Source organism: Acyrthosiphon pisum, chromosome A3 (assembly GCF_005508785.2).
Source record: "Acyrthosiphon pisum isolate AL4f chromosome A3, pea_aphid_22Mar2018_4r6ur, whole genome shotgun sequence".
NCBI lineage: Eukaryota > Metazoa > Arthropoda > Insecta > Hemiptera > Aphididae > Acyrthosiphon > Acyrthosiphon pisum.
Genome location: NC_042496.1, coordinates 1812671 through 1832704, shown reverse-complemented (window position 1 = coordinate 1832704; position 20034 = coordinate 1812671). Strand labels below are relative to the sequence as shown.

At 30.1% G+C, this 20034-nt stretch overlaps 3 protein-coding genes across 4 annotated transcripts in view; 1 reads left to right on the top strand and 2 right to left on the bottom strand.

The window, feature by feature from the left end:
• The first annotated feature begins 7933 nt into the window (after positions 1 to 7933).
• Positions 7934 to 20034, top strand: part of LOC103310098 (baculoviral IAP repeat-containing protein 7) — a 31710-nt gene continuing 19609 nt past the window's right edge. For both annotated transcript variants that reach the window (XM_016806404.1, XM_008187246.2), the window contains exon 1: positions 7934 to 8128. In XM_016806404.1, coding sequence (XP_016661893.1) covers positions 7949 to 8128 — 180 coding nt within the window. In that variant the 5' untranslated portion in view covers positions 7934 to 7948. The remainder of the gene's footprint in view (positions 8129 to 20034) is intronic.
• LOC100573607 (zinc finger MYM-type protein 1-like) lies at positions 10528 to 14769 on the bottom strand. The gene is made up of 2 exons (XM_016806401.2): positions 11432 to 14769; positions 10528 to 11335 (listed from the first exon to the last, which is right to left on the bottom strand). Exons 1-2 carry the CDS (start codon positions 13260 to 13262, stop codon positions 11049 to 11051), a joined length of 2118 nt encoding a protein of 705 aa, XP_016661890.1. The 5' UTR covers positions 13263 to 14769; the 3' UTR covers positions 10528 to 11048.
• The window catches only part of LOC100573427, a 3655-nt gene continuing 2189 nt past the window's right edge, over positions 18569 to 20034 (bottom strand). The window contains exons 2-3 of the mRNA XM_016806407.2: positions 19401 to 19548; positions 18569 to 19322 (exon numbers count right to left, since the gene is read on the bottom strand). Coding sequence (XP_016661896.1) covers positions 18962 to 19322; positions 19401 to 19548 — 509 coding nt within the window. The 3' untranslated portion in view covers positions 18569 to 18961. The remainder of the gene's footprint in view (positions 19323 to 19400; positions 19549 to 20034) is intronic.

Here is a 20034-nt window from a genome sequence, read left to right as displayed (position 1 = left end):
AAAGTATAGCAAAAAGCAAAATCATTTTAAATATTTTATCGCTGCCTAAATCAGTGTAAATATGTAAATACCCCCCCCCCCATATATATATATGTATATATCACTGAATGCTAGAGCACAACATGGTGTTTATATTTCATTTTGAATTGCAATCATTGTAAAAATGAGTGTTTTTGTGTCCACACTACATAACAATAGTCTGCGGGTTTTAATTTTCATCACAATGTAAGATATCCGATATCGTCTGATACGCTAGTTAGGTATTTTATATCCAGACCTTCGGTTGACACGGGTCTTAAATGACTAAGACTCGTTAAACCGAAACCGCGATAATCATCTTTTCATCATTATACATTACATATTTCTTAAGGACATACGATAACGAAAAAAAAAAAAACATAAGAATGTGACCACCGCGGCACCGCCTAAGTGGTGGAGTTGAGACTATTATAGAGCAGTGGTTTTCAAACTGGGTGTCGCAAGCATTCACTAAGTGTGCCGCGGTCTTTCGGAAACTTCAACTATTCGTCCAAGAATAAAATTACAAAAATATAATTAATAAACAATTTGTTGGCCCGTCAAGCACACATTTCTGATTAAATGTACTTAAATAGTTATAATTCAAAAACAATTTTGTTCATCTAATTATTAAGTGCAAAAAAAAAAGTCACTATGTCGTGAAAATTGTTTGAGAAGTACGGTGTGCCGTGTTTAATAAAAGTTAGAAAACAACTGCTATATATAGATGGAATGATGAGCTCTTTTCGAATTTCTATGTATTATGTATTATGTATTTATTATATTTTATGTACAAGGAAAACGCAAAATCATTCGTCCGCCCCTCACACGTCGTAAAATCACAATAAAAGAAATCCGTATATTTTGCGCAATCCGATTCCCCTCCCTTTCTTACTTTCAGTGTTTGCTCGAGTTACCCACGTTCATAATATTATTATTATGTCTTAATGTCTGCATACAGAGGGGTTCGATTACGAATGAGCAATGGCATACCAGTTACCAGGATATTTTATAGTCATTGCTAAAATATTAATACCTACGCCGTTCATATTTTATTTCGCTGTTTTTTTTTTTAACCGCACTTAGTATTTATATAATAATATATATTATAAGCATATCGTAAGCCTCCAACATAACAATATTTATCTGATCGAAAACTTTTAAGACTAAGTTTTTATTCCCTGGATGTTCAGGGTCTTGGTCTCTGGGCACATTTTCCAGTATTTCGTAACGCAATGTTTTCACTTGCCGATTCAGAGACCAATATTATGATTATTTTCTATCCATTTTTCAATTGCTTAAATGGTTAAATAATATTTTATAGAGACGCGTCATCGTGTTATATTATCATAATATCATGCATTCGTGCATGTATGTTATCGTCTGATACTTGAAATAGGTATTTTATCGTGACAATATTATATAAACCAAAGTCTCGGGTGGGTGTGCCGAAAAACACGACAAAAAAAGCACAAAAACATGGAACTGGCCAGAAGTCACTTCTGAGCCCCCCGGGCCCCCCACCGCAGTTAAAATTGAAAAATCTCTCTCGGATCATAATATTATTATTATCGAAACGGTGGTCTCGGCGCGGAATGTGTGTGTGCGTCTCACTCTTTCTCTCTCTCCGTCTGTCTCTCTCTCGTTTAAATGGGCCGGGGGAGGGTGTGAGGGGGGGATCCGCGTGAGAAACGGTCGGCACACTTGAAACACGGTCGAGACGCGTTTATTGTGCGTCGTAAAGGATGACGACGACGTTGAGGCGGAGGAGAAGGAGCAGGAGGACGACGTCGAACGAATATTATGCGGCGACGGTGTAGAGGCCATTGCGCGGCGCTACAGCGGCGGCGGCGGCGGCGGCGAGCCGACGGTCTCACGCGCCGCCGAGGTCGCATTCCTCGCCGTCAGACCGTGTCCTCCGCCCCTCCGCGCTCGTTCTTTCATGCCACACGGGAAAGGACCGTTTTTCGTGTAGACTACGGTGCGGCGCGGCGGCGGAGAGGAGGCGTAACGTCCTTTTGTGCGTTGCGCGTGCAATATACGTAGCGCGCTCGCGTCTCGTTTATACAGGGCGATTCGCTTGCCCGCCGCAGCCGTTGTCCGGGCACGAAGATATGATTATTACGGCATGACGAAAACGGTTTAAATTATATTTTCTACGTCTACAGCCAGTAAAAATATATTTACCACGCACTGCAGGCGACCGGATTTTCCCGACTCTGTGTACACTGGTGTTTTTTATTTCGACTAAGGCGAACGCTGATTTTCCGCGTAGATTCCGCGAATCGCCTACGTCGTAACAACTCACGACGACAGGTAATTGTAAACAACAACAACAATAACAACAACAACAACAGCAACAACAACAACAACCGTGCGCATAATCCTACGCTCTGCGTGCCGTCCCAATAATAATTGGCCTGCAATTTCCACAGTGCACATCGCTCTTATACATGATTATTTATCTATACATTACCATATCGTTTCGTAGTCGCATCCAGTGGCGCAAATGGGTGCTCAAAATCACTCAAAACCCCTAAAAAAAATATATAATATACTATATTATAAATTTAAAAAAAAATTTGGGGCTTGGGCCCCCCCAAACATTTTTCCTATTTGCGCCACTGTTCGCATCGTTCCGGGAAGACACCCGAGTTCAACGTGTACGAGCCACGAGGCTATACGGTATACCTACCTGAAAAATATAAATTATATGTCCTGCGACTATTGAAAACTCTTGTTCAATGTCACGCGGTGTACGGTCGTTTTCTCGTTTCCAGACGACGAAGATGGTAGGTATAAGACGTGGATAATAATATAACCCTCACGAATTCCTGCGTAGCAAGTGCTGACTAAAAATCGTTATTAATTTCCTCGCAGTCGTCTGTCGTGTAACGATAACGCCTCGCCTACACCCACAAGCACGCGCCCAGTTAAATCTGTTCAGGACGTCCTGTTTTAAATAATAATGTAATATATTATTATAATACAAGTCGTACATAACATATTATAGACATGCATCCGGTAAGAGCGTAGACGTTAAGCTTCGTCTGCGATATAATATTCTGATAATAACAATAACAATATACCTAGGTATATAGGTAATGCGTTACCGTTATTGTAGCAATGACTGCAGCTCTTGTGCTTCGAATTTTATTTATAAACAGACCACGACGCGGTCCCATTTAAAGAAGAGAACTATAATATTATAGACGCAAGAGATTTAAAATTAACGGTGAAATGATTAAATACAAATATTGCATTGGTAAATCGTAAACATAATATTATTATAATAATTATTGTTATTTGTTATTTTAAACTATAGGTTCTACTTGTGTTTACTACTAAACAGTCTACAGTAGTAACTCTATACGAATTAATTTTAAATATACATAAGTACATAACATTCACCATATAAGGAAATATTTATAATAATCTATAATGCAAAGTACCTACGTTGTACTATATTATATAATATAGTAAATAAAATACTTCGATGTTTCGAACCTTATGTAAAAAAATAATTTTTTTATTATTACGTTTTATTTTCTAAACATATGCGTACTATACAATCGTGAGTCATATTTACGATTTATCACATGAGGTGAGGTCACAGAACTTAAATCGTTGACTTGGATTTGATTTGAGCAACAAAATACAATATTATATTCTTGAAAAAAAAATATATGTTTACAATTGAGTCTACTGCATTTCCGTGCAATGTAAATTGAAATATATTTTGAGTACTTATATACCTGCAGCGACGTGCTTAACTTTTTTGAAAGGGATGAGGGTATGCATTTTTTACTAGTTATTCTCAGACCACGTTATATATATATCAGTAGATATACATTCATTTCTTTTATAATATATTTTATATAATATGACAAAAATACGCCAAAGTGGGCATATTATGACACACTCATCCACCCTCGTGACCATGCCCCTGTACAATAAGGTAAATTATCCCTAAATTATATTATAGGTAAGTACATAAATCGAATTTCAATAACTTCTCTATGGATCACGCATCGAACGATTTACATTTAAGTTATACCTAACTATAACTTCCTAACATAGGATTTTGTGAACATTTCAAATTTGAATGTATTATTTATTTAAAATCATTTAAATTTTCAAACAATAAACAGAATAATCGTTTGAGAAAGCCAGTTAAAAAATCTATTTATGATATAGGTAATATTTTAACAAGTAGGTATAGACGTATAGTTTATACACATACACCAAGTATAATATGTGTTCATAAGATATTGTCATGAATATATTAAAAAAAACTCGTCTTTTTATACAGATTTAAATTTTCTTAGTATTCGAACAAGTCACGGCTGTAGTGTGCTGGGTGCATTAACTGTGCGAGTACTTATGTTATGTAACATTTGTACATTAAATATAAGTTGTTAAAAAAATCATATGTACTCATTAAAAATATATTTTTTATTACTATACAACTATACCCGAATCTTATATCTACTAACTAAACTACGTTTTTTTTACTCACGTTTACGTTTAAGTTGATAAGTGTTATTCAAATTTAAATTCATCAATTTATTGCAGGCGTAGCTTATAAATAACGTATAAACTATATAATATGTTATATTTACTCATAGGCCCCATCATGTATAATAATATTATATTATATTATAGTAGTATATATAGTAATATATAGACTATATTTATATAGGTACCTATATAATTGTATTATATATTAGGTATACAGCTATCCTAAACAAGATGTGAAAGTATAATATTTTGTCTTACCTTCTCCAGCATACAATATAGAATAGAATATACATTTAATTAGTTAGACTAAAATATACGTTGCAATACGGACATGTATATTTAGTATTTATGGTACCTATACGTATATACCTATATATATAAATTACTTATTACTTATTAGTTATAAGTTATTAGTCATTACTAATTACCTTTTCTGTATACTATATATAGGTACACGCATTTATATTTTCGTCAAATTCACAAAATATGTGTATATAATAGACAATAATGCATTGAAATATTGAATGTATTATAGTTTGTAAATATCCGTTATTCCGTTCATAAATTAGTATTATAAAGGAAGTATAGATATATTTTATTTAAAGATTTAGACTATATATACATATGTGAATGGTTTTAAAAAGTAATGTATTTAAATTCTAGGTATCTGGTATATGGTCAGGGGCGTATACAAGGGGAGATTTGAGGGTCAGACACCTTCCATGATCTACATTTGTTATTTTTTATATATGTCCATGTAGAAACGCATAATGGAACAAATTCTGGAAACTAACAAAACAAATATTATATTATATATAGCTGGTACCTACCTAGTATACCTTTTTTTTTTTTTTTTTTTTTTTATTACATCGAGACATGGGAGGGAATTGCTTGAGCATTACTGCCTACTGGTACCTACCTAGTATACCTACCATTTGTCAATATTCACATATTAATATATTTATGCATAGCTATACAGCAAATTATAGGAATTTGATAAACTCTATATAAAATAGAATAGTATTTTATAATTTACACAAGAATCATAAGATATAGCTATATTGGAAATAGATCTCAGATACCATGGTGGCATACTGGCATGGTCTATGGCAGTTTAAATCATAGGCGTGTGCACGGGGGCACCTGATTTATTTTGAAACCAGAGTCTCCTCACGTTTGTGGTCCTTGTGGACTTTGAAGAGACTACCATCGTGCGAGGACAATATGTTTGGTTTCTGTCACAGTGTCAATATGTCATAATAGAGCTATGGAACTATCCAACGGGTATGACTGCAATTGATAGTAAATTTGGGAGGATATTAAGTCTCATCTAACCTAAAATTATTTTTTCATACACTATATAAAGTACAAATTATAATGAATACTTTTATTTATAAAATTCTTTATACATTTTGGTTAGATTTTTTTTCAACTTTTCCCCCACTTTGGACCCCAAATACAAGACACGCACACTATGAACTATAGTATTGGTATATAATATACCTAACGTCCTAACGGAAATTACTCAATTTCTTGGCCTCTCTTTAACGGCGTTTCGAACATGTTTTGCAATTTACCAAGAACAACGCCTCCTACTACATTAAGGTGTACCTGTAAAAGTACCACGTTCAAATTAAATTTAATCGCTCAGGTGTATACAGAGTGATTCATCAAGCATATACTATTCTGTTTTTTGAAATACTTGTGGACCATATTTTTAAATATTTAGATTTTTTATACCATTTAAGAAGTGTTCTGTGTTGACACATTTATTGTTTTAAAATGAGAACTATTGTATATTTACTTGTAAATTGTTAAAAAAAAATGGTTTTGTAGAAAATGTTAATCAAAATTCAAATCAGTAGTTTTTGAGGTACCTATCTAACTTTGTGTAGTAAGGATAATAAGTTCACGATAATAGGTTTGAAAGACTTTGGGGCTATATAATATTTTGAAAATTATATTCTTAATTATATGTTAATCTTTATGAACATTTTATAATTTCTAAACATCGACTGAGTATTAAATATTAAAACAAAGTAGGTAGGTACCTAGTTACTATACTAAATCTATTACATCTATTTTTTTTTTTTTTATGTTAAACCATTATTATGGATAGGTACTCCTTATTAGTAGGTAGGTACATGTATATTTTTATGACTTTTTATAACTCTGAAACTACTCGTGTAAACGTAATGCGCATAATATAACATGTAGGTACATAATAATTTTAATATATATATATAGGTTTTAGCTGCATATACTACCCACGAATGGAATCTTTTACTGCAGCAGATTACAAACGTGGGATTTATCTTATAATATGTAATATCGTCTATCTTATATTCTTATCTTATATGTACTCGGCGATAGCAGCCTTATAAGTATACCTACCACCATAGAGTGATACTCTATGCCTACCACTTACCAGATACACATGCATAATAGCATAATTACTATGTATAATCAATGATAATAGGTACTATTAGGTACTAGGTATACAATTTTTTATTTGTGATTTTTTTCTACGAATTTCATACGAACAATTTTAATCAACTCAAGTCAAACTACGTGTTTCTTTTTTAGTTTTGAGCTTATACACAATCAGTCATCAGAATTATATACATTCCGATTACAATATTCCATACTCATTTAGTCATTTATGATTCATGCTTCGATGTTTAACATTGATGGATGAACTTCAATAAACATTGTAGGTACATATTGATATTATACTATTATAGCCAGTATATTTTATACTAAAATTTAACAAATACGTTTTTATGATACAATTATACATAATATTATATTATGTTTAATATTATATAATTCAATATAATGTCTGGGAATAATTATTGTTCCAACTTATAGTATTTAGATCTAAAACTATATGTATTTTTATAACTCGCTTAGTGCTTTCCTATACTCTAAAATAATTATATAAGAAATATTTATTTTTATAGTTAACTATTTATTTATACCTAATAAGTATACCTTGCCTATGGTATATTACCATTGATTATAAATATACTAATATTATATTTATAATCAATGCTATTACTTTTATAAATCACCTAAATCTGACCTATATTTAATAATAATAACAATAATAAAATAATATGCAGTATAGATATAATTCTCAACAACGCTAGGTAATATTATTATAATGCACAATGTTGAAAGAGAAGACTGAAGAGTGATGTGACAAGATGCAATAACGGTTGCAAGCGGCTACATGTATTTAATTTGAATGAAAACAAACAATAGTGCAGGTAATTTGCGACCTTGAGAGTGTAATTTATTAGGCATATTAAACAACTGCATTTCCTATAGAGTTAAAAATATGTAGGTTTACTTGACGTCATCCGAGGACGATATCTGTTTAATGTGAAGTGTATACCTACTATTAATGACACCTAATTTATTAAATATTTTTGCACTACTGCACATGCGTCTATGCACAAATATATATATACAGTTACTGAGGAACTCCCTAGAAAAGCCAAACACAACCAATACTGTGACAGTGTACCGCGCAGTCTATACAACTTATTCAAGTATTCAACTATTGCGAGCTTTGCGGCGTTGGGTAAGTTTATATTATTAAACATTAATTACACAGTGATTTAGAGTTAAAACAATACAATTTATTAAAATGTATAGGTTTATTTTATTTACGCATGTTACTGAAATTAAGTTAAATATTTTTTTTATCAAATACCTACGTATAAAAATAAACTATAATATAATATTGTTTTTTTAAGAAGCGTTTTATCAGTTGATACATATTATATTATATGGCATACCTTGATAGGTAAATACTTAACTAAATACTATTGTTGTCATGATTTTAATCGATCAATAATATGGTTTAAATCACATACATTAGCTGGTACTGGGATAGGTTTTTTTTTATTGTTCCCAAATATTCCAAATGTCTTTATTTATTATAAATTAGGCACTGAAAATAATAATCAATAGTAAAGACATAAAATGAGTAAGGAATTTGCCTATGGGTTATGACTTATAATGTATAACCTCTTAACTTTAAAGAATTATATATTATTATATTAACACCACCCTGCGGCTTGCATAATGTGAACAAACATTTTCATGGTCGTTCGTATAAAATATACATTTCATTCATGTCTACTTTATTCTATACATTTCTACTTCATGATATAATCTTAGTGTTGTCGTTTGATTATTAAATTTATATAAATTTATGAATTATGATGGTGTAGGTGTTGGTACATATTAAATTAATAAGTTGGAAAGGGACTGCCATGGTGTCTGGAGAATATAATTTTTCACTTTTTTTCAAGAAGAAAACTACAAGTACCTAGTCCAAAATTGAAATCCAAATATCCTCAAATGAAATGAAACCAAACGTCATAAAATTAAATTCAATATTGACAAAAACATTTTTATATGATGATTGATAGATTCCTACTGATTTGTCATTCTTATCGATTATCAATACATAGTAGGTACTAGGTCTTATACTTGTATAGGTATAACGAATGTTATAATGTACACGAGCACAGTATTATAAATTATGATGTACCCAAAGATTAGTTTGGTGGACGAAGGAAAACGAAATAAAACGATAATAATCTAAAAGGGATTATAATGTCCCCACTTTGACAATATAAATAATATGTACTTTACTACTTTACATACCTTCACGGCTTCACAAGAGACGTGGTCCGGCGACTGTTCGGTTTAGAACAAAATTGTTTACCATATTATACGCACCCACCCAATGCGCGTAGGGTGCACTTTGCAGTATATAGTGATAGTGCATACAAAAAACGGAAAACCTATAGAAAACTAATATTGTTCGATCGGCGGTGTGCATCGCGTGTCGTCTAATCGTAATCTACACTTGTGGAGTCGTGTGCACTGCATAATAATATTATAGGCTGTGTGCACCACAAAAGGGTTGCTCGGACTATCGCACGGGTATTATTCATAACTCCTATCAACTGTAAACAGTATAATAATAGGTACACCCACGACTATTATGCAGCGCCCGTGTGACGTAGTGTGTAGAGATTGGGGAGTGTGTCACTTCCGACTAAAATATAATATGCTATTCGCGTTTATAGACACAAAATATAACGTTTGAAATTTGGTGTTGGGAGGAGGGGAGCTGAAGCACTACTTTAATACTATTAAATAGGCTTAAAAAAAATTAAAATATGTATATACGTGCTTTTAATTATTTTATGAAATTATCGTTAACCTTTAACGTGATCTTTATACGACGTGTGGATTTTTATAATATTATTATGTAATATATATTTAGTTCTTTGGTGCGCACATTTTCAGATGGGCGTGGTCGTGCGTATACTAAAAGCGTAATATTATTATAGTCACGATAAATATATATATTTGAAGTGTTTTTTTTTTTTGCCGATCGTCCGACACCCTATATTTGTGAGAATTCTTTAGTAAGCGAATATAATATCATTTTAATTTATATATTGTAATATTGTGCATATTTTGCAGTAAATAACGATTAAGTATGGTGTTTTTAAGCATATCATACATTTGATAACGTTTAAAAACACGAATACGAGTTGTCGAAAAATTCGTGTATTTGAATATTTTTAGAATTGATGTTCAAAACAATACTTTACGCCTACCTATAATATAATATATTAATATGTGAAGTTTAATATTTTGAAATACTGAATATAATATAATATTATGAAATACTATTGAAGAAATATTAAATTGCACCATTAATACTAAAAATTGCGCTTTGTATATTCATTTAAGTAAATAAGTTTGAAGAAAAAAATACTGAACGACGTACCTAAGTTTCTCAATATAAAAAATAATTATAATTTATAATTAGTGACTATTAGCCGTTATAGGTGTATATATTATAGTATAGGTAATAACAATAACAACTTCTAACTATTAATAATAATATTGTATGATTTCATAAAATTGAATATTATTATAAAATAATATAAATTTATCATAAAAGCTGTAACTATATTTAAATTTATATTTGAAATCATGGTCCACATTTACATACCATCAATATCTAATTCAAAATTAAATTTATCTTATAACATTTTTCACATAGTGGTCAACATTGAAAGCATGTTTCACATTATTTACTATTAAAAAATTAATCATATTATTATTATTCATTCCAATTATACTCATTCGCAGTGGCAAATTGTGGGTGACAAATACAAAATAAAAATTCACCCTCCCCTAATAAAATTAATATTATAAGCAGTATTAAATCTCAGTACTCAAAATATATTACAAACAAAAGCTTTACATTTTCTTCAAAAACCAAACTTACAACACATTTTTGGTGTAGAATATTTTACATTAAATAATAAGTAGGTATAGTAAGTTAATTATGCTACTATAATACTATTATAGTCTTTTATAATAATATAATAGTAATCTAAAAAATGCATAAAATGTACATGATACTCAACATAATTAATAACTTATAAAGACACAACAAAACACAACTACAATACTTTATATTTTAAATCGATATTTCTTTTTTTAATATTTGAAAATAAATCTATGACTCTGTCAATAAATGTCGGGTCAATGATTAATTCATCCAAAATGTTTTTCTCAATAGCCAAAGTACACAAGTTTGTTGGTCGATCATGATTCATGGTATTCCTCAAGAATGTCTTTATTCGTTTTAGTGCACTATTATTCCTTTCACTTGAAACAGTTGTGACAGGAATGCATAATATCAACTGCAACAATTTGGTCAGCTCTTTGTATACTTCTCTTAAATCAGCTGAAATATGTATAATTGTTTGATTAATTATGGTTATAATATATTATAATTTATAGTTAATTGTTAATAATGAATATTGTAAAAATGTTTACAAACCTTTAATAATATAATTCAACAATTCCTTGGGTGGGAGATATTTACCACGGTCATCAAAAATAATTGTTAATTCGTTTTTTAGTCTTTCTAGATCAAAAACAGAGGGGAAATTTTTTTCAAGATGTATTAGCTTTTCACCAGGAAAACATTTTTTATAATCTTTAAATGCCTTATTATTTGTAATTTCTACAAATTTAATGAGGTCAAAATCTTGAAATCGAACATTAGTTTGTGTTATAATTGAATCTAATATTTCGTATGTTAAATATTTTAAGTTCTGAACATCTGTGTCCGAGTATTGAAGTTCACCATTCAATTCTACTGCAAATTTACTACACGTAACAACGGTTTCTTCATTTCTCATAAACGTTAACTGCGTAGACATATTTATTATTTCTTCTATGCAAGTTTGTACATCTTCTATACATTTTGTTTGGAGAGTTAAAAATACATGATCCGAAAGTATAGATATTTTATTAAAGAGGCATAATAAATAAACAAACTTAAAATTTGATAATTTGTTAAACAATCCATTGGCCAAGCAAATAGACATTGGATCCCAGTCTTCCTCTTCCGTAATACGTAATGTTACTTTTTTTAATTCTGTAAAATTGGCACTGATTGTAGCTGCTGCTCTAGAATGATAGTTCCATCTCATATCACAATTTTCAAGTTGCTTAAACCACTTTTCTCGTAAAAGTTCACTTCGTTTTGGTGACTCGCTAAAAAAGGTGTGAAACATTTTTAGGTCACTTATAAATAATCTAACATCTTTAATTGTTTTCGATCCATGTAGAAAAATTAAATTCAGCTGATGAGCATAACTATGTATAAACATGGCATTTGGGTAAGTGTTTTTAATAATACCTGGTACGCTTATTACTTTACCCGCCATAACGGCAGCTCCATCATAAGTTTGACATATAAATTTATCGCTTATATTCCACTTTTTTATTTGTTCTAATAAAATATTTGAAAGTTCATAAGCAGTTTTATCTATCGACACGTCAAAAAATCCAATAAATCTTTCTTCGATGTTGTTATCAATTACGTATCTAAAAATAATACTAATTTGCGATTTACATGATACGTCTGTGGTTTCATCTACTTGAACAGAAATAAATTTTACTTTATTCAATTCATTCATAATTTGCATATTTACAACTTCCGTGATACAAAATATTAAATCATTTTGAATATCATGAGATGTTCCTTTAAAACTCGAGTTTGGCGATAAATAATCCTTAATCAATTGTTCTTCTTGCGATAGTAGATTCAAAAGTTCTAAATAATTACCTTTATTTATTGGCGTTACGCTTGCATTGTGTCCACAAAAAGGAATTTCTTGCTTTCCCAAATAGCACACAACTTGAATTAAACGCGATAATATACGACGGTTATTTCCAACTTGTTCATTATATTTCAATGCCGCTAAACGTTTTCCTTCTGACGCAATGTGATCAATTCTATTTTGGCCAAGCAACTGAAATTTTTCTTGACAAACTAAATGCTTTTGGGAAATTGCATGTTTACTTGCTGTACGATCAAAGTTTTTAACTCCCGTTATACCTTCATCGCACCATTTTTTTTCTCCTCCGAATAGTAAACAAAAATAACAATATAATTTATTTTTAGTTTGACTTCCGGTAAGCCAGACATACTTGGAATACCACGAAAACTGAAACTTTCGAAGTGTTTTACCGTCCATCACGTCCAAATTCAAAACGGGCGTAGGTCTTTTTTGTTTTAGCTCTAATTTATGTTCGTAAGAATAGCTGTGAATACCATTGCTTATAATGTCGTTAATTACATCGGTCGACGTGGATTCCATTTTATCGACGTATAATATTATATTATTATCAGAATAGCAAATATAATAATATAACAAAATAATATAATAGTACAGAAAACGACTCGACGCCCGAACGGGTGCGGGCTGGCGGACGACAAACAACTAAAATGTCTATCGTCATCGATGTGTGCGAGACATGCCTCATGTAAACTTAAAACTTAACTTACGACGCGTAATCTGAAATTTGAAACCCCGCGAATGCCGCACCCACCGTACCCGCACAGTACCAACTGCAAAACCACGAGTATGAATGAGACACACGTCCCGGCGTCTCAACATAACATCCGTTCGTGTATAGTGTGTACAATACAATATTATCGTATTGGTAGTATTGTTCTAAACAAATTGCGTAGCGACCAGCGGATATCCAATCCCAATATATTGTATTCAATTAACGACTTAAAATTAAATTAAGATTTTCGACGACATATTATACCACAATAGAAAGAATAATACTCTCGTATAATATACTTTTAAGAATATATCACTCCTTATGCTGTGATTATACCATAATAATAAAATTTTAAAATTTTAAAATTAAATTTTTTATCAATAATTCTTCATATTATATAAATGAGGATTGAAGGTTGACACTGTCTCAATGCCTCTTATGAGTTATGACGCTTCGCCAGTCTGAAGTGACGGAATATTCATAACGGAGGTTCCCAGAAACTAGAAAGTCAAAAAAATATAACGCCAATAGTCAATGATTAGGTATGTAAATATTGATACATGGGTACCATAATAATATATTATGGTGTGCAAGTATATTAAGACATATAACCACAAAAACCTTGCAATTACCTGTTGATTGTAAAATTATATGTTCATATTGTACATTTATATTTTGTTTGTATCGTTTATTTTTTTAATTTCTTACGGGCAACTTTATTATGAAATATTTTTCAATAAACATAATAATATTATATAAAGGCGTATATTGGAAAAATTATCAATAGCAATTACTTTTGAAATAGTGAATTCGTGTTAATTAATTAATATAATAAGACTATGGCAGCTGTGAAACGCCAACAGTAAAATTTAAACGATAATTGTAATTGTATAATTTATCGGCATAATTGGATTATTCATTTGCAGTTAGCACGTGCAACAATTTCGATATAATAATTATAATAGGTAATGTAAAACACGTTACCTATATTTTTAGAATATACTATGTGTCTAATGCCTATGTACTATTGTCTATTATTATTGTATGAGTAGGTATATTGTATAGTACCTATATCAGAAGACAGGATATGAGTACTTAGAAACCCGAGCACATAAAAGATCTATTTAACGTGTAATACTATAATAACTAAATACAGATATTATTTCTCATTGTTTCATTATTTTTTGACAATGGGCACTGAGTGACTGGGCAGAGAGTAAAAATAATAACTAGGCTAGTATTTATATGCAATACAAAATTATAAAAATGCATTTTATTTACAAACATAATATGCTAAAAATTTAATTTTTTTATTTCTACATAACATTAAATATTTTTTGCATAAAAATCAGAAACTATTCATTATTTATTATTATATAGCGAATTATTAATTATTGATAAATTATTATGAGTAGTTATTATTACATTGCATATTGCTGTAATGATATTATTTTCTTTCAATTGTTGAAACACGAATGACGAATGACCGGAGATTGTAATAAATGGGTTTATATTGACTAAAAACTTGCCTTACTAATGAAAACCAAAAACAATGTTTATATTAGCCTTATTTTATATGTCCATATCGGTCGTCTGACCAAGATAAGATTAGATAGGAAATTGATGACAATTCGACAAATATAAAATAACCCAATAATTAAAGAAGTCAATTATATAAATACCATTTTAAATTTATAAGATTTTAAAAAATCAAATTATGCAATTATATGCGTTATGTTAAAAAAATGCAAAAAAAGTTAATTATTACTTATTATTATTAACAAATAAGTCATGTACGCCAATATAATCGGTCAATATCGGGCAGATAGGCTATAATTATATACGTTCAAACAGAGATAAAAACAGGCATTGGCGGCAATTAGCTCTAATTTAAAACTATAAGTTTACCTTCTCAATTTTGTTTCCGGGGTGGTGGGCAACTGCCCACTCGTGACCCAACGTCATTTTATGGTTAAAAACATTTATCTAGGTCAATTATTTTATTTTTTAGAATTTTTAAAATATATATATTTGTTTGAGTAAATCATTTTAGAATGAAATAATTTTTTTAAATATTATTTTTGGGAATTTCCTAACATGAGTATATTTCTTAAATTATTTATTGACCATATAATTTTCATAATAATTTTTGTCATACGTTTAAGTATGTAGCATAATTGTTTTTTTTTTTGCGAGGACAGGTTTTCCTGACTCCTATTATAACCTGTATGCATATTATATTATAAACATTTATTTGGACACCGCACTGGGACCCAACACCGATGAAAACTTTAAGATAATAAAATTCCTGAAATTGACAGGCCTTTACAATTTAATATAATAATATTTAACCCGACTGTACACTATGTAACCACACCTATTCTGTAATTTCAATGTTAATACCTAACATATATATAAGAATACCTTAAAACTGTAAATAACTATTGTATATTCCATATTTGTAGCTAATGACCATAGTTGTCAGGCTTTTTATTGATCAATAAAAAAAAAAAAAAACATTTATTTATGCATTATGCTACAATAAATGCTACAGTGTGTTCAAATATTCAATCATCGTGCAAGTATTCATATAGTCTATCATAGAGTAACACTCGCGTGGGTTTTACCATTTAACACTTATTATTCTTAATCTATAGGCCATAGACTTTACGTAGTAATTCCAGTGTTCGTATGTGGAGGGGAGTGCATTATCCTTTATTAAAAATAATATACAAAAGTTGAAGTTAGTTCGCTAATTGTGTTTAGAACACTCAATTTAAGATAATAGTATTTTAAACCATTTTGGTATTTACGATTTACCGTATAATGTATAATATGGTAAACTGACATATTGTACCTAATCTTTATACTGTATAGTGGACTAGACGTCTAGGCGTGCCCAACCCGTGGCCCACGTAAGTATTCCAACTATCCCTTGAAAATTTTATTTCAATTAGACCTTTATATAAATAGGTAGGTAGTATAAATAAAAATAATAATTTAAAAAAATATCATTTAAAATTTAAATAGTTTAAATAAGCTTTTAAGTTTTAAGGGTCCTGGCTGCAATTTTTCAAATTTTCCCCAAATCTGTAAAATTTGAAAATTAAATTTTATATTTTAGTTTCCACCTCAATTATAATACTTTTCCACTAATTTACTACCCAATACCTATTTAGAAGGGGTGGGGGGGGGGGGTTGATAAGGCATATTATATCGATCAAAACACACTTTACAGAAAAAACTCTCACACCTCGTAGATTGGTACGATTTCCGTAATTTTTTTTGTTAAATAGAGGAATATTTTTACAGGGCGAATTGGACTTTGATTTGGATTTCGTTGCTAAAAACAAAAAATAATACAAAAACTAAAAAGTTGTAAAAATAGATTAAATTCAAACTTGCAATATAAGATTTAGAAAAATAATTTTGAAAATCCAAGTCCAATGCGCCCTGCAGGCTGCAATAAGTCTTCCTCTATCTAACAAAAAAAAAAATTACGGATATCGGACCAATCTACGAGGCGTGAGAGTTTTTCCTGTAAGACATGTTTTTGAGCAAAAATATAGATCGCACGCAGGCCTCTTAAAATGTATAAAATATCTTTCAATTGTATAGTTTCTAATGACGAAAATAAATTGTTAACAAGCGACTAGCGAGGAAATATTCAGTGAACAATAATAATATTATATATTTTATTGCATTTATCAGAATGAATAAAAAAAACCGTGAATTCGGCTCGCAGTATAAATATGAATTTCGAATGTGGCCCTCAAGTTGAAAAGGTTGAGCACGCCTGGTGTAGACTGTAGTTAATGCTAATAAAACAAACTAATATTAAATATTACATCACAATTTTTATTTTAATATTCATTCTTCGTAAAAAAATTAACTATTCAATTTCTCTGAGCACCAGCGTATGATAATAATATGATGACTGATAAGTGTTGTTGTTGTAGGATTCAAAGTTCAAACGTTATGAAGCAATACAAATATTATTTTCAATTAATTATTTCATGGCAATTGTTTATTGAGGTTTCAGATGGCATATAAAATATAAATAACAAGTACGAACTATATGAGGTCGTACTGGTCGTAGTTTTAAATGACTTACGAGTATCGGTTCCTAAAGGTCGTCATTAAACATCTGTAAATTAAAATTAATAAACTTACGTGTACCTATATAATATTAGTAACCAGTAGGTACTATTATAGGTTTAGTCAAGTTGTTCAAGGCAATAGATTTTTTTCTATTATAAATTGGATTCTGATATTTATTGTATAATACAATATTTTATTAATATATTATACAGTTTAAATAGTTTAATATTAAAAATTATAACACACAACTAGGCTGGGAACACACTGTCCGGTTTCAACCGCAGTAATATACGAACCACACGGGTCCACATGATGATTAAATTCAACAACACTACTCAGGTTTATGTTTATACCTCATACCCCTCCAAAACAAAATGTTATTGTTAGTTTCCCTTGACAATTTTAGGTTATTATAAAAAAAAAATACATCAGTCCCATCACTGATTTTCAAGTTGTGTGTACATATTGATTTCTGCAATTATTGGCTTATTAATTCGAAATTGTGAAAATTATAGAAAATATCTCGTGTTGTATAATGATTTGAGAAAATATTCAAAAACTTTCTTTGACTAGATACTATCGAATGTCCATAAATTAATTTTATGAACTTTTGCAAAAAGTGCGCGAATCATTAACTAAAAATTTTACTCAATTTCGGAATCTAATAACTCCAGTAGAACGGTTAACGGTGATATTAAGGTAAGCATTATTTATTAAATATTAAGTACTTCTTATATATTATAAAAAACAAAACTCAAATGGAATATATTTATACCTAGTATATTATTATTTAATGACAGTATGTCAATAAACTGTTATACGTACAGTTGTTACTTTTTTGTTGTACATATTACTAATGGTATAATACATTTAAAAAAAAAACTAAATTAAATGTATACAATTAAAACAGTCCTTTCCAATGAATTATAAAGTGTATAATGAATACTTCATTATTAAAAATTATATACAGAAATAAAAATATTGTATTATCAATCACTAAAAAATAATAATAGCTGTTAATTAATACATTTTAAAAACTGAAAAAAAGTCTCTTTGGAAAAAATTTTAATAAAAATGGTCTGGGAAACAAATATATTATTTTGTTATTGGTCTTAGAGTTTCTTCTGAGTTCTGATACATTATTAATGGGATAAACAGATACTTAAGAAGGTGCAAGGAATAGATTAAATCTAATAAATGGCATCTATTCTGTGGTGCAGGTACATCAAAATGATGTTGCGAAGATTACGTGGTCTTGGTTTGGTGGATGTTGATACTGATGTTGATATTGTTGAGGCAGTGGATAGTCGATGATGTAAATGGTTGATGAGGTAGCTGATCAGTGTATACCGATTTTGAATAATATTGATATTAATTTAGCTGTGAATTGTGATTGATGTGTGTTTTATAGAGTAGAGGAATTTTGATTTTTAAAGAAGTCTAAAATATATTGACGAAAATCTATTTTTTTTGCTCGATCCAAACTTTTATAATCTGGTAAGATCGAAAGAAGAAATGCTTTATCAGGGTCAATATCATTCTCGTTACTTAGTGAATCTGCAAAACATTCCAGTAATGCGGTTTTAAATGGATTAAGGTATGTTCTTTTTTTTTCCGCTGTAGTATTTATGCTTGAACAAGCTGCGTTAGAAGTTGAAGCCATTGGCGTTGATAACGGTTCTTCAGTATTTTCTATTTCATTTTCACTTATCGAAATGTTGTCCTCGTTATCTTTATTTTCACGATTTTCTATATTACTTGATATTCTAATAAGGTGGTTAATTACATCTTAGTAAATTTAGTATGAATATATTTGATATTAAATTATTGAAATTAATACTTACTTTCTTTTTATTAGAACTTGTTGTAAAAATGTTAAGGACTTTGAGTAAGCAAATTTTTTTTTCTTGGGTGATTTTCCTTTTTTACCATGGTTTAAAAATTTAGAATACCCATCACGTATATGCCTCCAACGATTTTTCAAATATTTTACTTAAAAATATTAAGAATAATCTAATTAAAATATACTAAATTTAAAAATAAATAATAATAAAAGTATTAATTTTAACTTTTCAGTACACTAATTTTTTTTTTATATAAGGGCAGGTGGATACCGCTCTGCTGTACATTAGGTGTCTAGTGTCTAGTGGATCTCTGTTATGGGTATGTTAAATTTGAATTCAATAATACATAGGTAAATAACATTGTAATATATTGCACACGAGAAACGATTTTTTTTTTGGGGGGGGGGGGCACTGTCTTTTTCCAATGTTTTTTCAACAAAAATATTTAAAAACATCCCAATTTATTAACCTAAATTCTAGGCCAAAGAGGGGTGGAACTCTGCTCCTATTCAATGCGCCACTGCGTATTAATATATCCTAGACCAGTGGCGGCGCGAACTTTTTCGACAATGAGACAAGAAAATGTTAGTTGCAGCACACACGACCCACCTATTAAATTTGAACAGAGTCGGGG